Below are 17,472 nucleotides of genomic sequence, written 5' to 3'. Positions count from 1 at the left end.
CAAGGAAGCAAAAAACTAAATCAGAGCCAGTATATAAATGCCTCCTTACTATCCTCTTCTCCAGTAAGAAACTATCCAAGCAACATAATACCTCAAATAGTGGGATTATAGGGAAGTCTACATTACAGTGCTACATAAGTGCAGCTATAGCATGTCTGGGTGAAGATGCACTATGCCAAGTTTGTTTGTCTGGAGAAGACAGACTGAGAGGGGATATGATAACAGTTTTCAAGTACATAAAAGGTTGTTACAAGGAGGAGGGAGAAAAATTGTTCTCCTTAGCTTCTGAGGATAGGACAAGAAGCAATGGGCTTAATTTGCAGCAAGGGCAGTTTAGGTTGGACATTAGAAAAAACTTCCTAACTGTCAGGGTGGTTAAGCAGTGGAATAAATTGCCTAGGGAGGTTGTGGAACCTCCATCGTTGGAGGTTTTTAAGAGCAGGTTAGACAAACACCTGTCAGGGATGGTCTAGAGTAGAGGTGGGCAAAATATGGCCCGTGGGGCCACATCCGGTCCGCGGCTCCCTCCTGCCCGGCCCCTGAGGTCCTGTTCCAGGAGGCTACCCCAGCCCCTTCCCTGCTGTTCCTCCTCCCCCGCAGCCTCAACTCACTCTGCCGCTGGCGCAATGCTCTGGGTGGCGGGGCTGCGAGCTTCTGGGGCAGTGCAGCTGCAAAGCCCGGCCTGACCTGGTGCTCTGTGCTGCGCGATGGTGTGGCTGGCTCCAGCCACCGGTGCTCCAGGCAGTGCGGTAAGGAGGCAGGGAGCAGGAGGGTTGGGGATACAGGGCAGGGGAGTTCAGGGGGCTGGTCAGGGGACGAGGGGGTGGATAGGGGTCGGGGCAGTCAGAGGGCGGAGAATGGATTGAATGGGGGCAGGGGTCAGGAATGAGAGGAGGGGTTGGATGGAGCAGTAGGGGGCAATCAGGGACAGGGGTTCCGGAAGCAGTCAGGGGACAGGGAGAAGGGGTGGTTGGATGGGGCAGTGGTTCCCGGGGGGCAGTCGGGACAGGGAGAAGGGATGGTTGGATGGTGCAGTGGTCCTGCGGGTGGCAGTCAGGAATGGGGGGGGGTTGGATGAGCCGGCGGGGGGCAGTAAGGGGCAGGGATTCCAGGGGCGGTCAGGGGACAGGGAGCAGGGGCGTGGATGGGGCAGGGGTTCTGGGGGGGACTGTCAGGGAACAGGGGAGGTTGGATGGGGCAGGAGTCCTGGGGAGGGGGCAGATAGGGAGTGGGGGCTGGGCCACGACCCCCTCCCCTAACCGGCCCTCCATACAATTTCCGAAACCCAATGTGGCCCTCAGGCCAAAAAGTTTGCCCGCCCCTGGTCTAGATAATACTTAGTCCTGCCATGAGTGCAGAGGACTGGACTAGATGACCTTTCAAGGTCCCTTACAATCCTACGGTTCTGTGATTCCTGAGGGACTCCACCAACTGACACCTTTCACACCAGCTGGTTCCCCCTGTCTCACTTTCATCAGTGGGGACATGCAGACAATATTCCCAGCAAATCAAAACCTGGCTTGATTTTGGCTGAGAGAAGAGAAGACTAAGACAAACAGCAATACTGTAAGTAAGCTTCCTTTGTGTACATCCCTCTTTTCCTGTTGTACTTAGCAAGAACAATAACTGACAGTGAATATGGTTAAGATGCACCTCAAGAGGAAGTGGCTTTACCTACTGTTTTACTTGGAGCACTTTCTGGCAAAGAAAGAATAAGACAGAACCATTTGGTAATGTCAAATGAAAGTGTGTGGGGATGACCTAATGACCATTTTACAAATTTCATTAGCAGTTGCCTGCGCTATCTGTGCACAAGACATTTTTATTTTTATTGATGAATGTCTCTTTACAAATCTGGGACAGAGTCTTAGTCACAGCTCCTCTAGATCTTATTGCATGACTATGAGCTGTTGGCTTTCCTTTCAAACAGTAGATTTATCTTGCACTTTAATTTAATTTATAGCCCATCTCTTCCCTATTCCTTCCAGTCTACTCATCAATCTGCCCTTAAAGCTGCAAGAACTTTAAAATTAAACAGTTTTTTGTTTTTATACATTTACCCCAGACCACCCCTTAAATCTTGTTTCTAATCCACTACCTTCCTTAATAAAATCCACACTAGTTTAAATTGAATATTTTAGAGAACTATGTTTTACCTTCGTATGATTGTTTTATTACATTCCAATATGTGTGTATACTACGTGTTTTACACACATGTGTATAGACTGGAGAATCAGGAATAAAATTATAATCCAAAATAAAATGTTTAATAACAATTTTAACATATGGTTGGAAACTGGTGATACTGAACAAATACTCTACTGTGAATCCTTCAAAAGACAGCGTATTGCCTTTTTATAAAAAATACTAGGGGATACATTAGGTGATGGAGGATTAAATAATTTGATATTTGAATGGAATGATCTGGATTTAGATCTGAGGGACTGGAAGGCCATCTGGACAGCTGCACAAAAATATCTGTGTGCACTAAGAACATGTAATTGGGCATTATATATTTTTATTATCAAATTTAAATATATCTATTTTATTGTTGTCAATCTACAATATAGTTCTTTATGTAGCCGGGTGTATGAATTCCTTGTTTGGCATATACGTTTATGGTTATCATGCCTCCATTTCTTAAATCTTTTTAAGATCAGATGACATCTATACTTAAGGAAGATATTGGGTTTCAGATCTCAGTGGATCCTGTTTTTTGCCCATTAGGTCATTGTAATGTTGCTGGATTATCAACATAGATTTTGAAGTTCAAAAATAGGAGTGATCATATTGCTAAATAATAATTTAAATATCAGAATACATAATCAGTCCAAAGATCCTGAGGGACAATGGGTAATTCAGGAAGTATCGTTTAACATAGAGAAGCTGTTAGTGGCTTCATTTATGTATCCAATGGAGACAGGAAAAGGCAGAAAACAAAGTTCAACAATTATTGCATATGATTGTGGTGTTGGTGAAGATTTCGAATGAAGGACTTTATACAGCATTTCTGTCAAATTAACAATCACTTAGGGAGTGTCCATAGGATATAGCTATCCATCATTAATGATCCACAATTTTCAGACATGTAGAGACAGAAAGAAAGATTTACTAGTAATTGTTCTCCAAAAGTATAGCCTTTGAAGATCCACACTATATTCCCTGCCCTCTGAGTCAAGGAAACCTTTCAAAGTAGTGAATTGGTAAGGTGCACACACGTAAACCCTTGAATCCAATATTATGTAACGGAGGACATACATTCCAGCCCCCTAAGTATCTGTTAGCTGCTCTCTACCTTCAGACACTTATTTTATATTTCCAAAGTAGACTGGATCTGCTGATGCAATATATTCAGAAAGGAACAGTTACTAGTAAATAAACTTTCTTTCTCCTTCATGACATTGCTTTTGCAGGTCCTCACTTTAGGGCAGGGGTTCTCAAACTGGGGGTCGGGACCCTTCAGGGGGTCACGAGGTTATTACATGGAGGGTCACGAGCTGTCAGCCTCCACCTCAAACCCCTCTATGCCTCCAGCATTTATAATGGTGTTAAATGTATTAAAAAGTGTTTTTAATTTATTAAGGGGGGTCACACTCAGGCTTGCTAAGTGAAAGGGGTCACCAGTACAAAAGTTTGAGAACCACTGTGTTAGGAGACCAGCAAACAGTGACAGGAATGGAGAGGAGTACTACTGTTTAAATAGGGCATGAAGTACTACTTTCTCAAATCAGGTGTCCTATTTGGCCTCATCAATCAAATAATGTTTTGCAAAAGTATGAATTGAATTCCAAGTTGTCACTGTACAAATGTCAGTTAAGGGCATGTGACAGACAAGCTGCAGAGGCTCTTATCCTTTGACATGTAGAGACTCTGGTGATCAGTGTCTTATAAATGAGAGAGAGAACCATTGATCAATGGTTTAAGTCTTTCTGGTACAACACTAGCTATGCATAACATGTCTGGAGTTTAATCTGGACTGAAATACCTTGATGTTTCTTTTCCCCTCCTCCCCCTCCAAAATGATACACAAAACTTTTTGGAATTCCTAAAGGCTTTGTCCTATGAAAGTAGTAATTAATAACTTTATGTTAACATCCAACATATGTAACCTGGTTTCGTCTGGTAGATCACGAGATTTTGGAAAAGTACTTAGTACAGTGGATTCTTGGGAAGAGTCACAAGGCAATTGGGAAACAATCTCTGCAGGCCTGGACCTCTTAGAAGACAGACAGCTAGACATTAAGGAGGCCTGCTGTGTCCTTCCTCTAGAACAAGGTGTGACGGGTTCGTTCACAGAAACCCCCTTAAGACTGTCACTAGATGTGCTGGGATACCACTGAGAACAAATCCCCCTGCCAGAGAAGGCTTCCCTCCATTCCTGTCTTGCTGAGTAAGACACTCCAGTCAACTATAGAGGTTGGGCCACACCCTCCTGCAGGTCACTGAAAAAAGTAAGAGTGAGGCTGGGTTTACACTACCCGCCTGAATCGGCGGGTAGAAATCGACCTCTCGGGGATTGATTTATCGCGTCCCGTTGGGACGCGACAATCGATCCCCGAATCGACGCTCTTACTCCACCAGCGGAGGTGGGAGTAAGCGCCGTCGACGGGAAGCCGCAGAGGTTGATTTTGCCACCGTCCCTACAGCGGGGTAAGTCGGCTACGATACGTCGAATTCAGCTACGCTATTCGCATAGCTGAACTTGCGTATCTTAAATCGAACCCCCCCTGTAGTGTAGATGTAGCCTAAGCAAAGAAGTAAACAGAAAGGAAGGGTGAAGGGAGAGAGAACACAGACAGAAAACTGGGGAGATGGTGGTTAAATATTTGGCCATTAATTCATCCTGGGGGGCCAACTAGGTGACCAGACAGCAAATGTGAAAAATCAGGACAGGGGGTAGGGGGTAATAGGAGCCTATATAAGAAAAAGACCGAAAAATTGGGGACTGTCCCTATAAAATCGGGACTTCTGGTCACCCTAGGGCCAACCAAAAAAAAAAGGTGGGGAGGGCTATGAACCACTGTGAAAATATGTCTGAGGCCTTGGCTACACTTGCGAGTTACAGATAAAGCCATCCACAGCGCTGTACCTCACTCCCCGTCCACACTGGCAAGGAACATATAGCGCTGTATCGCCACAGCTACAGTGCTGCTTGTACTCCATCTCCCGGAGAAGAATAAAGAGTATTGCGCTGCCACTGCGGCGCCAGTGTGGCCGCCCAGTGCGCTCTGATTGGCCTCCAAAAGTATTTGGCAGTATCCCACAATGCCTGTTCTAGCCACTCTGGTCATCAGTTCAAACTCTACTGCCCTGGCCTCAGGTGACCAACCATCAGACCCGCCCTTTATATTCCCCGGGAATTTTAAAAATCCCCTTCCTATTTGCTCAGCCAGGTGTGGAGTGCTATCAGCGAATCTTTCCAGGTGGGGACCATGCCGCCACGCGCCAAGCGAGCCCCAGCATGGAGCAATGGCAAGTTGCTGGACCTCATCATTGTGTGGGGGGAGGAAGCTGTCCAGTCCCAGCTGCGCTCCAGCCGTAGGCATTATGATACCTTCAGGCAGATATCAAGGGCCATGATGGAAAGGGGCCATGACCGGGACGCACTTCAGTGCAGGATTAAAGTGAAGGAGCTCTGGACTGCCTACCGCAAAGCCCGCAAGGCAAACGGCCACTCGGGTGCCCCCCTCTCACCCCACAACCTGCTGATTCTACAAAGAGCTGGATGCGATACTTGGGGGTGACCCCACCTCCACTCCGAGCTCCACCATGGACACTTTGGAGCGGGTAGAGGAGGAGGAGGAAAGCGGGAGTGAGGGCATGCAGCCAGGAGCTCTTCTCGAGCCAGGAGGAAGGTAGCCAGTCGCAGCGGCCGGTACTTGGTGGAGGACAAACAGAAGAGCAGGTTCCCGGTAAGCGGCTTTTATTTTCGGGAAGGAAATTTTTCGGGAGAGGAGGGTTAGGGCTGCATGCATGCCTAGATGCGGAATAGCGCATTGATGTGGTCTATCACATCAGGGTAATCGGCCTCGGTAATCTCTTCGAAAGTCTCATCCAGAACGTGGGCAATGCGCTTGCACAGGTTTCTTGGGAGAGCCACCGTGATCCTTGTCCCAGTCAGGCTAATGTGTCCACGCCACTGTGCCGTGAGGGGCCTGGGGACCATTGCTGCACACGGGCAAACTGCATATGGGCCAGGGCGGAAGCAGCATTGCAGTAGAAGACCCTCCCTTGCTTCCCAGGTCACCCTCAGCAGCGAGATATCGTCCAGGATGAACTCCTGTGGAAAATGTTGGGACAGTGTTCAGGGTAGGTGCCCCCTGCAGCTGTTGGCTCTCCCCAAGGCACCGAAACCCAGAGGACAGGACAGCCCTGAAACAATCAGTCCCCCTTACTCACCATTTTTGGGCTCCCGTGGGTTATGTGCGCTCTCGTTGGGATGGGAAAATTATGCTATTGTGTAGACTGTGTGTGCCCTCCTTAAGTGCGGGGGAATCATTACTCTGTCTGGTATAAACAGTGCTTCCTCTGTTAAGTGTTGCATTTTGCCTTTACAGACGCAACTTTGAGATCTCAGCAGTCCATGTTATCACCGGCTGAGAGACCGCAAAAACTCCGGAAGAGACCGCGAAAAAGCAAAGAAGACATGCTGCACGAAGTGATGCATCAATCAATCAGAGAATCAAAAAGCTCAGGAGTGGAGGGAGAGCGAACGCAGGATCTGCAAGGAAAACGCAGCGCACCGGAACCAAAGCACGGAGCAGCTGATAAGCATCATGGAGCACCAAGCGGTCTGTATCCAGGCGCTCGTAGCCATGCAGGCGGAGCACTACCGTGCCTATCTCCCTCCCCACCCCTCCGCAGCCCTTGTCCCAAAACTCTTTCCCTTGTGCCCCCATGTCACCTCCAACCCACTTTCCCCAACATCCGGGTTCTTACCGCCACCAGCTGCCTCCAACACCTGTTTCTTCACCAACCAGCCCTGAGAACTACGACCCTTACCCTCTGCACTCAACCCCCATCACCAGGCAGTATAGCCATCCTGAAGTGCAGCACTCATTGCATAGCACTCCAGACAGGACATATGCAGATCTGTGATTGTACCGTTCCCCACCCCACCCCCTTGCCCTTTCGGATTCCCAAACAGTTGTGTTTCTTTCAATAAATGAATTTTCTTTTCAATAAATGGATTTTTTGGCTTTGAAAAGATTCTTTATTATTGCATAAAGTAAAAGTTACCTTAGCCCAGGAAAGAAATGGGCACTGCAAATCAGCTTAGTAAACACAGATTCCTGCTAACATTGTAATCACTGCACTTCACTCCCGTGGAGGGCACCAGATATCACTGCTGGTTTTCAGCCTCAAATTGCTCCCTCAAGGCATCCCTAATCCTTGCAGCCCCGTGCTGGGCCCCTCTAATAGCCCTGCTCTCTGGCTGTGCAAATTCAGCCTCCAGGTGTTGAACATCGGAGGTCCATGCCTGACTGAATCTTTCACCCTTCCCTTCACAAATATTATGGAGGGTACAGCACGCGGATATAACCGCGGGGATGCTGTTTTCGGCCAAGTCCAGCTTCCCATACAGAGATCACCAGCGGCCCTTTAAACGGCCAAAAGCACACTCCACAGTCATTCAGCATCGGCTCAGCCTGTAGTTGAACCGTTCCTTGCTGCTGTCAAGGCTCCCTGTGTAGGGTTTCATGAGCCACGGCATTAACGGGTAAGGGGGGTCTCCAAGGATCACAATGGGCATTTCGACTTCCCCTACTGTGATCTTCCGCTCTGGGAAAAAAGTCCCGGCCTGCAGCTTCCTAAACAGGCCAGTGTTCCGAAAGATGCATGCATCATGCCTTTCTGGGCCAGCCTGTCAACGAAATGCCCATGGTGATCCACAAGCGCCTGGAGAACCATAGAGAAATACCCCTTCCGATTAACGTACTCGGATGCTAGGTGGGGTGGTGCCAGAATAGGAATATGCATCCCATCTATCGCCCCTCCACAGTTAGGGAAACCCATTTGTGCAAAGCCATCCACAATGTCCTGCACGTTACCCGGAGTCACAGTTCTTCTGAGCAGGATGTGATTAATGGCCCTGCAAACTTGCATCAACACGATTCCAACAGTCGACTTTCCCACTCCAAACTGGTTCGCGACTGATCAGTAGCTGTCTGGAGTTGCCAGCTTCCAGATTGCAATAGCCACCCGCTTGTCCTCCGGCAGGGCAGCTCTCAATCTCATATCCTTGCATCGCAGGGTGGGGGCAAGCTCCGCACACAGTCCCATGAAAGTGGCTTTTCTCATCCGAAAGTTCTGCAGCCATTGCTTGTCGTCCCAGACTTGCATGACGATGTAATCCCACCACTCCGTGCTTGTTTCCCGAGCCCAAAAGCGGCGTTCCATGGTGCTGAGCATGTCCGTGAATGCCACAAGCGTGTCATACGCATTATGTGATTTGCTATCATCGTTGGACTCCTCTCTGTCACTTTGGATCTTAAGGAATAGCTCGACTGCCAAACGTGACGTGCTGGCGAGACTCGTCAGCATATTCCTCAGCAGTTCAGGCTCCATTTCCCGCAGACCAAAACGGAACACAGATCGCGCTGCACAGAAACTGTTGAAAGATGGTGCCAAATGTAGACGGAAACACAGGGATTGCTGGGATGCAAAGCGATGCATCATGGGGCGTTGGGACAGGACCCAGCATGCCCCGCACCCCCCGCCCTCTTCCCACAACCCACGGCACCAGAATGGGAAGAGGTGATCTGTGGGATAGCTGCCCATACTGTACCACTCCCAATGCTGCAAGTGCCGCAAATGTGGCCATGACAGTGCGCAGTCAGTGTGGACAGACTGCAGCACTTTCCCTACTCAGCTGTATGAAGGCAGGTTTAACTCACAGCGCTGTACATCTGCAAGTGTAGCCATACCCTGACATGAATCTCAGAATTGAGGAGCACTAGTTTGGAATGTGTGTATTACAGGCTTACTTTTTTTTTTTTTTTTTTTTTTGCTAATTGTTGACTGTAAATTAATTTCTAAAATGATTGCAATGAGACTAAAGAGAGTAGTGACTCAGCTCAATCATCCACTCAGCTCAAGTTGGATTTATTAAAGGGAGAATGGTGGCATTTAATTTACAAAATCTGTATCCGATAGTGTGGGACTGTAGTGTGAGTTTGACCACGAAGCACTCAACGTCATTAAGTGCTGAAGAAAATTCTTTCAATAGGGCCACTTAAATCTATCTTTATACTTTTAGAAGGTTTGATTTTAGAAATGCTTTTCTAAAAGGGGCTAGAACACTGTACTCAGTTTCTACAGTAGCTATTTCCTCATTTCCAAACATTTATGTTTTAACCTTAAATGCACATTTTCTGATTTTCACACATTTGACTTTATAACTGTAACATTTTAATAATGCTGTTGCAAATTATTGATTTATAACTTTAGGTCTATCTTGAAATTTTCTCTAAAAATATCCTTAGTTTTTTCTTTTAAAAGAAAAACTCGCCAAGGGCCAGAATATAATCTCTGAATGGATAGGTTCCCGTTTTTTTATGCCACCAAACACAAAAGCAGCTACCAGTTCATCAGCAGTGGGTTTTGTTGTTGTTTTTATGTACCAACGGCTGGTCCCTCCTTGCATGACATACATGCTCTTGTGAGACAGTCACAGCAAGCAGCTACCAGGGAGAGAAATCCTTCAAAAATTAATTAAAATAAATCAAAAACTGAGGAGCAAAGGGAATACGGTGCTGAACTCTTCATAGCTAGTGTGGAGACAGCTGTTTGCCCAGAGGAAGAGTCAGGGGAACCTGTCTGACAAATTTATCTCCTTATCCAGTCTCTGGCCTAAAGGTATGGTTCTACAAACCAGTAAATCAAAGCTTGTTAGGCAAGACTAAAGCCTCCTCACATGATTTCAGACCTACAAGTATGGCTTCAGAAACCAGCAGGCCAAGAACTTCTTATCAGGCCACCAGCAGAGATTCAGATGTTTTCCCCCCCAAAGTAAACCTTCCCACCTTGGGACATGCTAAAAAGTTTGGGTACACCATCCTACAATCTTGCTAAAGCACTCAGTAATGTTTTTTTTTAGTGGCAATCACCCTGATAGCCTACGAACCCTCAAAATGCATTCTGGTTTGCAGAGAAGGTGAAAGATAAATTATCTGAGTAGGAAAAGTAACTTCTGTGAGCTAGTAAGGGTAAAGGAAAACTGTGATTCAGTACATAGCCTGAGATATTTTGTCAATTGTATGTGAAGAATTATCCTTTAGAGAACGTAGAGCCGCATGAAACTACTAGACAATTTAAAGCAGAGAACCCGGCTTTTTGGGGAAGATTCTTAGATAAAGGGCTCAGAAAGGATGCTTTCTCTGACACTCTAAAAGGCCTAAAAATTAGGCTGCAGACCATGTCTACCTAAGATTCTCAGTTCCTTCATTAAGAGCTCTTTAGTTCCTAATGCTTAGAAGGTCTCCAGAGCTTCAGAGTTCCTTGAACCAGAGCTATTTGCTTTAGAGAGGTTACTGACTCCAATCCATACACTATGATCTTATAAGCTCTGTAAAACTTCTGAAGAACTTTATAACACTTACAAAAACCTCATAGAGTTCTCAGAACTCTAATTTTTCCAAGCAGCTACATTCAAAATATTAGCCCCAAACTTTTTTTAAAATAGCTATGTGTACTGGTAATTAATGTTGGTAATTAATGAATAAAACAAATGTGGAGATATTAATCTTGTATCTCAAAAATGCCTTGTCTAATTAGTTACAAACTTTGAGAAGAAGTTTTTTTCTGGATGGAAACTACATATGGAAATTTTATAGAGAAATTAGTAATATTTCAACAAATTAGAAGAAGGGGTCAAAATCAGCCTTATAATGGGAAATTTCATACAATTTTAACTATGGAGATGCTACTGCTGGATTGATAATTCTGCTATAAACTGGGGGCCCATCTGCTAGAAACATACAGGAGGAGAAAGGCCTGGGTGTATTAGTCAATCAGAGGATGACTATAAGCCACCAACATAATGCGGTCATAAAAAAGCAAAAGAGATCCTAGAATGTATCAGGTGAGATATTTCCAGTAGAGAGGGAAGTATTAATGCCATTGTACAAGGCACAGGTAAGACTTCATCTGGAATACTGTGTACAATTCTGGTCACCCATGTTCAAGAGAGAGGAATTCAAACTGGACCAGGTGCAGAAAAGGGCTGCTAGGATGATCAGGGAAATGGGGAGGCTGTTTTATGAGAGGAGAATAAAAGAGCTGGCTTGTTTCATCTAGTAAAATGAAGGCTGAGAGGGGAGATGATTGCTCTCTATAAATACATCTGGGTGATAAACATTAGGGAGGGTGAAGTGCTATTTAAGCTAAAAGAAAACATTGGCGCAAAAACAAATGGATACAAACTGGCCATGAATAATTTTAGGCTGAAAATTAAAAGATGATTTCTAACCATCAGAGGAAAGAGGTTCTTCCAACAGAAATAGTGTGGGCAAACAATCTAACTAGTTTTAAAATAGAATTTGATAAATTTATGAACGGGGTTACCTGTTATATAGCAGGGAACTGTACAGAGTGACCCAGGAGATCCCTTCCAGTCCTATGTTTCTATAAAAATGATAGCCCTTAGCTCCAGATTGTTTTGCAGATTTTACGTTCCTATATATATAAAAAAATTATCTCTGGGGTTAACAGCTGTCTGAATGTGATCTCTTTCAAACTACTTTGTGACTTTCACCCAATACCACTATTTCTATCAGTTATTTTTCTAACACATTATCTATAGTCAGGAAGGTAAGTGGCTCCCTCTGGTGCTACTGCCTACTGTTTCACAGATTGGTTGGTAAAGGTCTTTGTGTGAACAGCATTGTAATAACCTCTTCAGAGATACACAAACAACTTATTTGATGCTGTCAGCCTTTGCTTGCCTGGGGTCCAGGGTATATGAATGTATGCTGGACATCAGATTGTAGATCTTTAGTACTTTTTGTTCTTCTGTGTCTTGTGTTCTGAAATGAACATGTTGTGTAGAAAGACTGTGAGGTTGGTTTTGTGTCTGGGCTGTTTGTCGCCGACTGGTCCCTCGAATTCTTCTTTTCTGAAAGCACTGTTTATTGGTGGTTACTTCCCCCCACCCTTCATCTCAGGATGAGAGCCCCAGTAGTCTAATGGATAAGGCAATTGCTTTCTAAGTCAAAGAGTGTGGGTTCAAGTCCCATCAGGGGTAGAAAAACTCCTTTTTGGGAGGGGAGGGATAGCTCAGTTGTTTGAGCATTTGCTTGCTAAACCCCGCATTGTGAGTTCAGTCTTTAAGGGCGCCATTTAGGGATCGGGGGCAAAAATCTGTCTGGGGATTGGTCCTGCTTTGAGCAGGGGGTTGGACTAGATGACCTCCTGAGGTTCCTTCTAACTCTGAGATTCTATGAAGAATTGTATTCAGTGCTGTTATAGCCATGTTGGTCCCAGGATATTAGAAAGACAAGGTAATATCTTTTATTGGACCAACTTCTATTGGTGTGAGAGATAAGCTTTCGAGCTTTGAAGAAGAGCTCTATGTAAACTCAACAGCCTGTCTCTCACACCAACAGAAATTGGTCCAGTAAATGATATAACCTCACCCACCTTGTCTCCCTAGTATTGAAGAATTATCTTTAAGAGACTGAGTGAAATCCTGGTCCCATTGCAGTCAAAATGAACTTTGCCATTTTTCACACCATGCAAGATCCTTCTTTCATTATTTTTTTCAGAGGGGGATGGGGTGGGGTTGTTTTTTGGCAGAAGTCATGTCTTGAAGGACAAAAAGGGTGTGTTTCATTTGTGTTAGCTCAATCAAGTTAGCTTAACACAATTCAAAAGCCCCATTAAGATGCAGGCTAACACATCTGAAGCCATGTGGTTGCCTAAGGGGGAGGCTAGGCTACAACATGGCCAGCTAACATGCCTTCAGATATGTCAGTGCAGGGCTGCCGGGGGGGCAAGTGGGGCAATTTGCCCCAGGCCCCCACGAGAATATAGTATTCTATAGTATTGCAACTTTTTTTTATGGAAGGGCCCCTGAAATTGCTTTGCCCCAGGCCCCCTGAATACTCTGGGCGGCCCTGTGTCAGTGTGCATCTTAATGGGGCTTTTTAATCATGTTAAGATATTGAGCTAAGAAGAGTCCAGCACACATCCTTTTTGTCTGTTAAGACAAGGCCAGAGAGCCCTGGACATTTGAATAGGGACTGAACACTGAGCTTTTCATTCTGGTGCCACTTTTATTCTTATTCTCATGCCAGCCCTCTTCCTCCTCCTAAGAGCAACTGCTAGCTGTAACAACTCGGCCACGGTTAGCAGCTGCTATGCTTGAGTGCAGCCCCTTTTCAATACTTCCAGCTGCGCTGTTATTGTCAGACCTACTCCTTCAGTGATAGTTGTGTCCAGAAGCCCTGTCAAAAATATTCTGACATGCAGCTGTGATATTGCGGGCAAATGTATTTAACAAAGAAAGGATAAATAAAAGAGTAAATAAAAAAATACAGCTTTCCAGAGACCTCCATTCACTGACTATTGGATTTGAACAGCAAATTCCATACTGCTGCTGAGCTGCTGCCTTGCTTCATCTTTCATGGTTGAATTTTTATAATGTGACATTGATACTGTTTTTAATAACGCAAACTAAACCTCATAGGGCCAAATTCTACCCTCAGTTCCCCAGTCTCCTTTACTTTATGCATTTTAAAGAAGGTTCCAATCCTGCACATACTCAGGTGACAAGTATTGGAGCCTTAGGCCTGATCCTGCAATTTACTGTGTACAGGTGCACTACTGCCTCCATGCACAGCCCCATTGAAGTCAATGGGTGCAGCAATGTGCCTTCATTATAAATTGCAGATCGGGGCCTAAGATTGTAAGATCCCAGGGCAGGGGATCTGTCGCAGTTTATATGTCTGTAAAGAGTCATTCACACCTATGATCCTATATAAATAATAGCAGGAATAATTGGACCTTATTTTAATGTAGTGTTTTTAATCATTTGCTTTTTCTCCCAACAGAATCGTCCCTCCAGTCTGACTCTGTAAAAAACTCCAGAAGCTTTCTTCAGTTAAATGAGATAGTATTAATAAATAATGAGGAACTTCTGCCATGTCATATAATGGATCAGCATTGGAAGTTCTATGTGGAATGTGAGAATTTTGGATTTTAAGAACTCTTCTGATTTATAACAGTTTTTCTTCATCGCCAGTTAAGAGTAAAACTGACTTTTTAGAATTAAATTGCCTTGTTACTAGCATTTAAATAGCTTCTTTAGCCTGGTAGTATGAATGTAAATCAGATATACTAAAATATTACCCGGTATCTGGATTTAATACAAGAAACTTAATTTGCAGCAGCTGAAGATAATTGTCAATGCTGAACTCATGTTTTGTTTTACTATTGAGACAAGGAAGTGTAGAGGTGAACAAAGTCCTTTTATAAGTCACACTCATTCCTAGCATAAGTGGGTGCAACTCCATTGACTTCAGTGGCATTATACCTGCTTATACAAGGGCTGAATATTTCCTCACTTGTCCAGATAAAAGCAGCACTGACAGTCAATTTGCAACTAACTTTAGAGGCAGTCTGCTTGATCACATGCCACCCTAAATGACTGCAAAGGTCCATGTACCAATATAAGCCATTTTGTTAAGCAAAAATTAAGATAAGCAACTTTTAAAATAGCCAATTGCTTTGCTTTGCTTTACATGACCTAGAAATGTATTAACATTTCTAGAAGGTGGGGGAAGGGGATGGGAGCAGGGTGGGTAAAAGCAAAATTTTATCCATTTGAAGTTCTCAGATGTGGGGTTTCTCTGATTACCACATGTGTCCAATCTGAAATGACAGTGGAAGCACTAGTGCATGGCAGAAAGTGCAACAAGGTCATTTACTAGTAAAATAATATTTTTTTTTTATCTAACAGCAGCTTCCAAATTTGCCCCAGCCTCCTGAGGATTTGTATTTGTTTTAATTTTAAAACATCTGAGTCTTCCCCATTTATACAACATTTGACTATTATCATGAGAGTGATATGCATTCAAATTGCATTCTTGCTCTTTCACTCCCTGGATTACAAGAAATAGAAAAGATGCAAAGGTAACACCCAATACTGTTAATTCCAGAGAATGAGACAGACTGAGAGACTCATGCCAAAACATGGCAGCCTGTAATGGTTATTGGGGTGTGAATTATTGTCTTGAAGGAGAGTTGAATACTGCCTTAGGCAAAAGGAGACTATCAGGGCATGAACTTGATACAGGGGAAGGATGCTTCTAATGGGAAGTGTGTTAATACCGTGCCCTGTCATACATTAGTAGTCATTGATTGATAAGGCCTTAAAGATTGACAAAATACAAACTGTCATGAAGCCAAAAAGTTAAAGGCTTTTGAGTGGTAGGTATTTAATAAAGGTCAATTTCCACACAGAAAAGAGAGAAACCGTTTTTCTTAGCTGCTACACTAGAAGAATAGAAAGCAAAATCAGTTTAAAGTAAATGGTTATTCAAATATAGTTCATGTCTTGTTTGGAGGAGGCTACCATCTTATTTAAAAAATGACCTTTGACTATCAGACCTACTGTACTGCTTGTCAGTTTATTTTGAATGTTTTCCTTGTTATAAATAAAATTGTTAACAAAAACTGTAAGGTCTTGACAGTAACACTTTATTTTAGTCAATATAATAATAATATAATTATAATTAACATTGCACATGATCAAAGTGCAGATTGAGAGGTGGTGACAAAAATGCTGATTCATAGGTGAGGGGAAAAGGAGGCAAAGTATTTGTAAACTGCTGTTTTTTTACTGATTCTGTATGTGAACGTAAAAAAGCTTAATTTTCTTTGATTTTTTTTAATCACTGTTCACATGTGCACTTTAAGCAAGTAATAGAGTTAAGGTGTTAGCTTGACAGCAAGACATTAATCTGGCCTAACTACCAATTAATAAAATTAGTAAACCTAGTTTTCTACTTTCCAAATCCATACTCTTTTCATAACTTAAAGAAATAGGACATGAGAAGGGTGGTGTCTTTGTAAATGCTTTACTTTTCATTCCAACTATGGTTTTACATTAAAATGTAAGCCTTTACAATCACATGCTAAAGAAGCACAGTTGGCCCTGGACACTGTGCAATACATGCAGAATCATCAGACCCCTATTCTAGTGGGAATCTAATGTGGTGCATTACACCCTAGGTGACAGACAGTAGTGGATAGTCCTCCTGACCCTTCTGCTTTCAGCAACTGGCTGACTTGTCTTATTTAGTAAATGACTTCTCCTCTCCTATGCTCTGAATGAATGTACATCTCATGCTATGCAGAGCAGAGGAGCCAAGAAGGAGAATTCAAAGAGGAGGAATCAGCGGATACCCCCGTCACTGTTAATATTTCATGTAAGGAAAAAAGGAGAGATTTCAGGGGCCAGGAAGAGTCAAGGAGGCAAAGGGGAGATGAAAATAAGTGAGGAAGAAAGCAAAGGGGATTGACAAAAGAATAAGGAGGGAGAGGCAGGAACATAAGAAAGCAGCTGGGGACCAGACAATAAAATATAGAATAATAGATTTTAAGGACAGAAGGGGACTACTACGATTGTCTGACCTCCTGAATAACACAGGCCATAGGTTATGGAAGAACTGCATAGGGAAGGGAAGTAAGGGAGAAGTGACAATGGAACAAGAAACAAAAAGGACAGAATAAAATTCAACCAGTGCAGAGGGCTAGCACGAGGGTTATACAGGAAGTGGTGCACTGGCCCTCTGCACAGGGGTGAATTTTACCCAGAATGAACAGAGCAAATCAAGAGACATGGGATAGTAAAGGCCAGATTTTAAAGGGTATTTATGTGGCTAACAATGCAGATAGATGCCTAGTGGGATTTTCAAAAGCATCTGAGCACCTAAATCCTATAGGTATTAGTAATCTAGACACTTTTGAAAATCCCACCAGGCATGTCTCTGCATCTTTAGACACCTAAACACCTTTAGAAATTGCTCTAAGAGCTCAAGTTTTACCGCAAAAGTACAGTTTGAATGAGCAACAGAGCTAGGAAGGGAGAGTGAATTTTGAGTGAGACAAAGATACAAATGTCACGCTGTCTGCAGTGGCTCATGACCATGAGTGCCAACCTCAGGGCAGACTGTCAAAAAGCAGGGCAGAAACCCCAAACTGGTTGTAAGTTCTATAATTAGACTTCACCCACCCAGTAACAAATGTGAACAAAGGCGGCGTCCACTGGCTCCCTTGACACCTTTGAGGAGCAGTGGGCGCTGTCCGGGGTTCTCTGCTTGGTGTCCCCGTCAGGTTCCCTTCTTTTGACCCTTTGACCGCACTCCTGTCCCTGTTTTTGCATTAGTTGTCCCCCGTAATTACTTGAGTTTCAGGCCCTGTGGATCCTCCCCTTAGGCTGGCGGGGGGGACCCTTTAGCAGTGGCGGGC

The 17,472-nt window shown here is 44.1% G+C and overlaps 1 protein-coding gene across 1 annotated transcript in view; it reads left to right on the top strand.

Moving 5' to 3' along the window:
* The window catches only part of ANKRD31 (ankyrin repeat domain 31), a 120,427-nt gene extending 106,224 nt beyond the window's left edge, over positions 1-14,203 (top strand). The window contains 1 exon segment of the mRNA XM_054031607.1: positions 14,052-14,203. Within this exon segment, the coding sequence (XP_053887582.1) occupies positions 14,052-14,203 (152 nt within the window).
* Positions 14,204-17,472: the final 3,269 nt, after the last annotated feature.

The sequence above is a fragment of the Malaclemys terrapin genome, chromosome 6 (assembly GCF_027887155.1).
Source record: "Malaclemys terrapin pileata isolate rMalTer1 chromosome 6, rMalTer1.hap1, whole genome shotgun sequence".
NCBI lineage: Eukaryota > Metazoa > Chordata > Testudines > Emydidae > Malaclemys > Malaclemys terrapin.
Note: the sequence above shows the minus strand (reverse complement) of the source record. Positions and strands in the feature narration are given on the sequence as shown.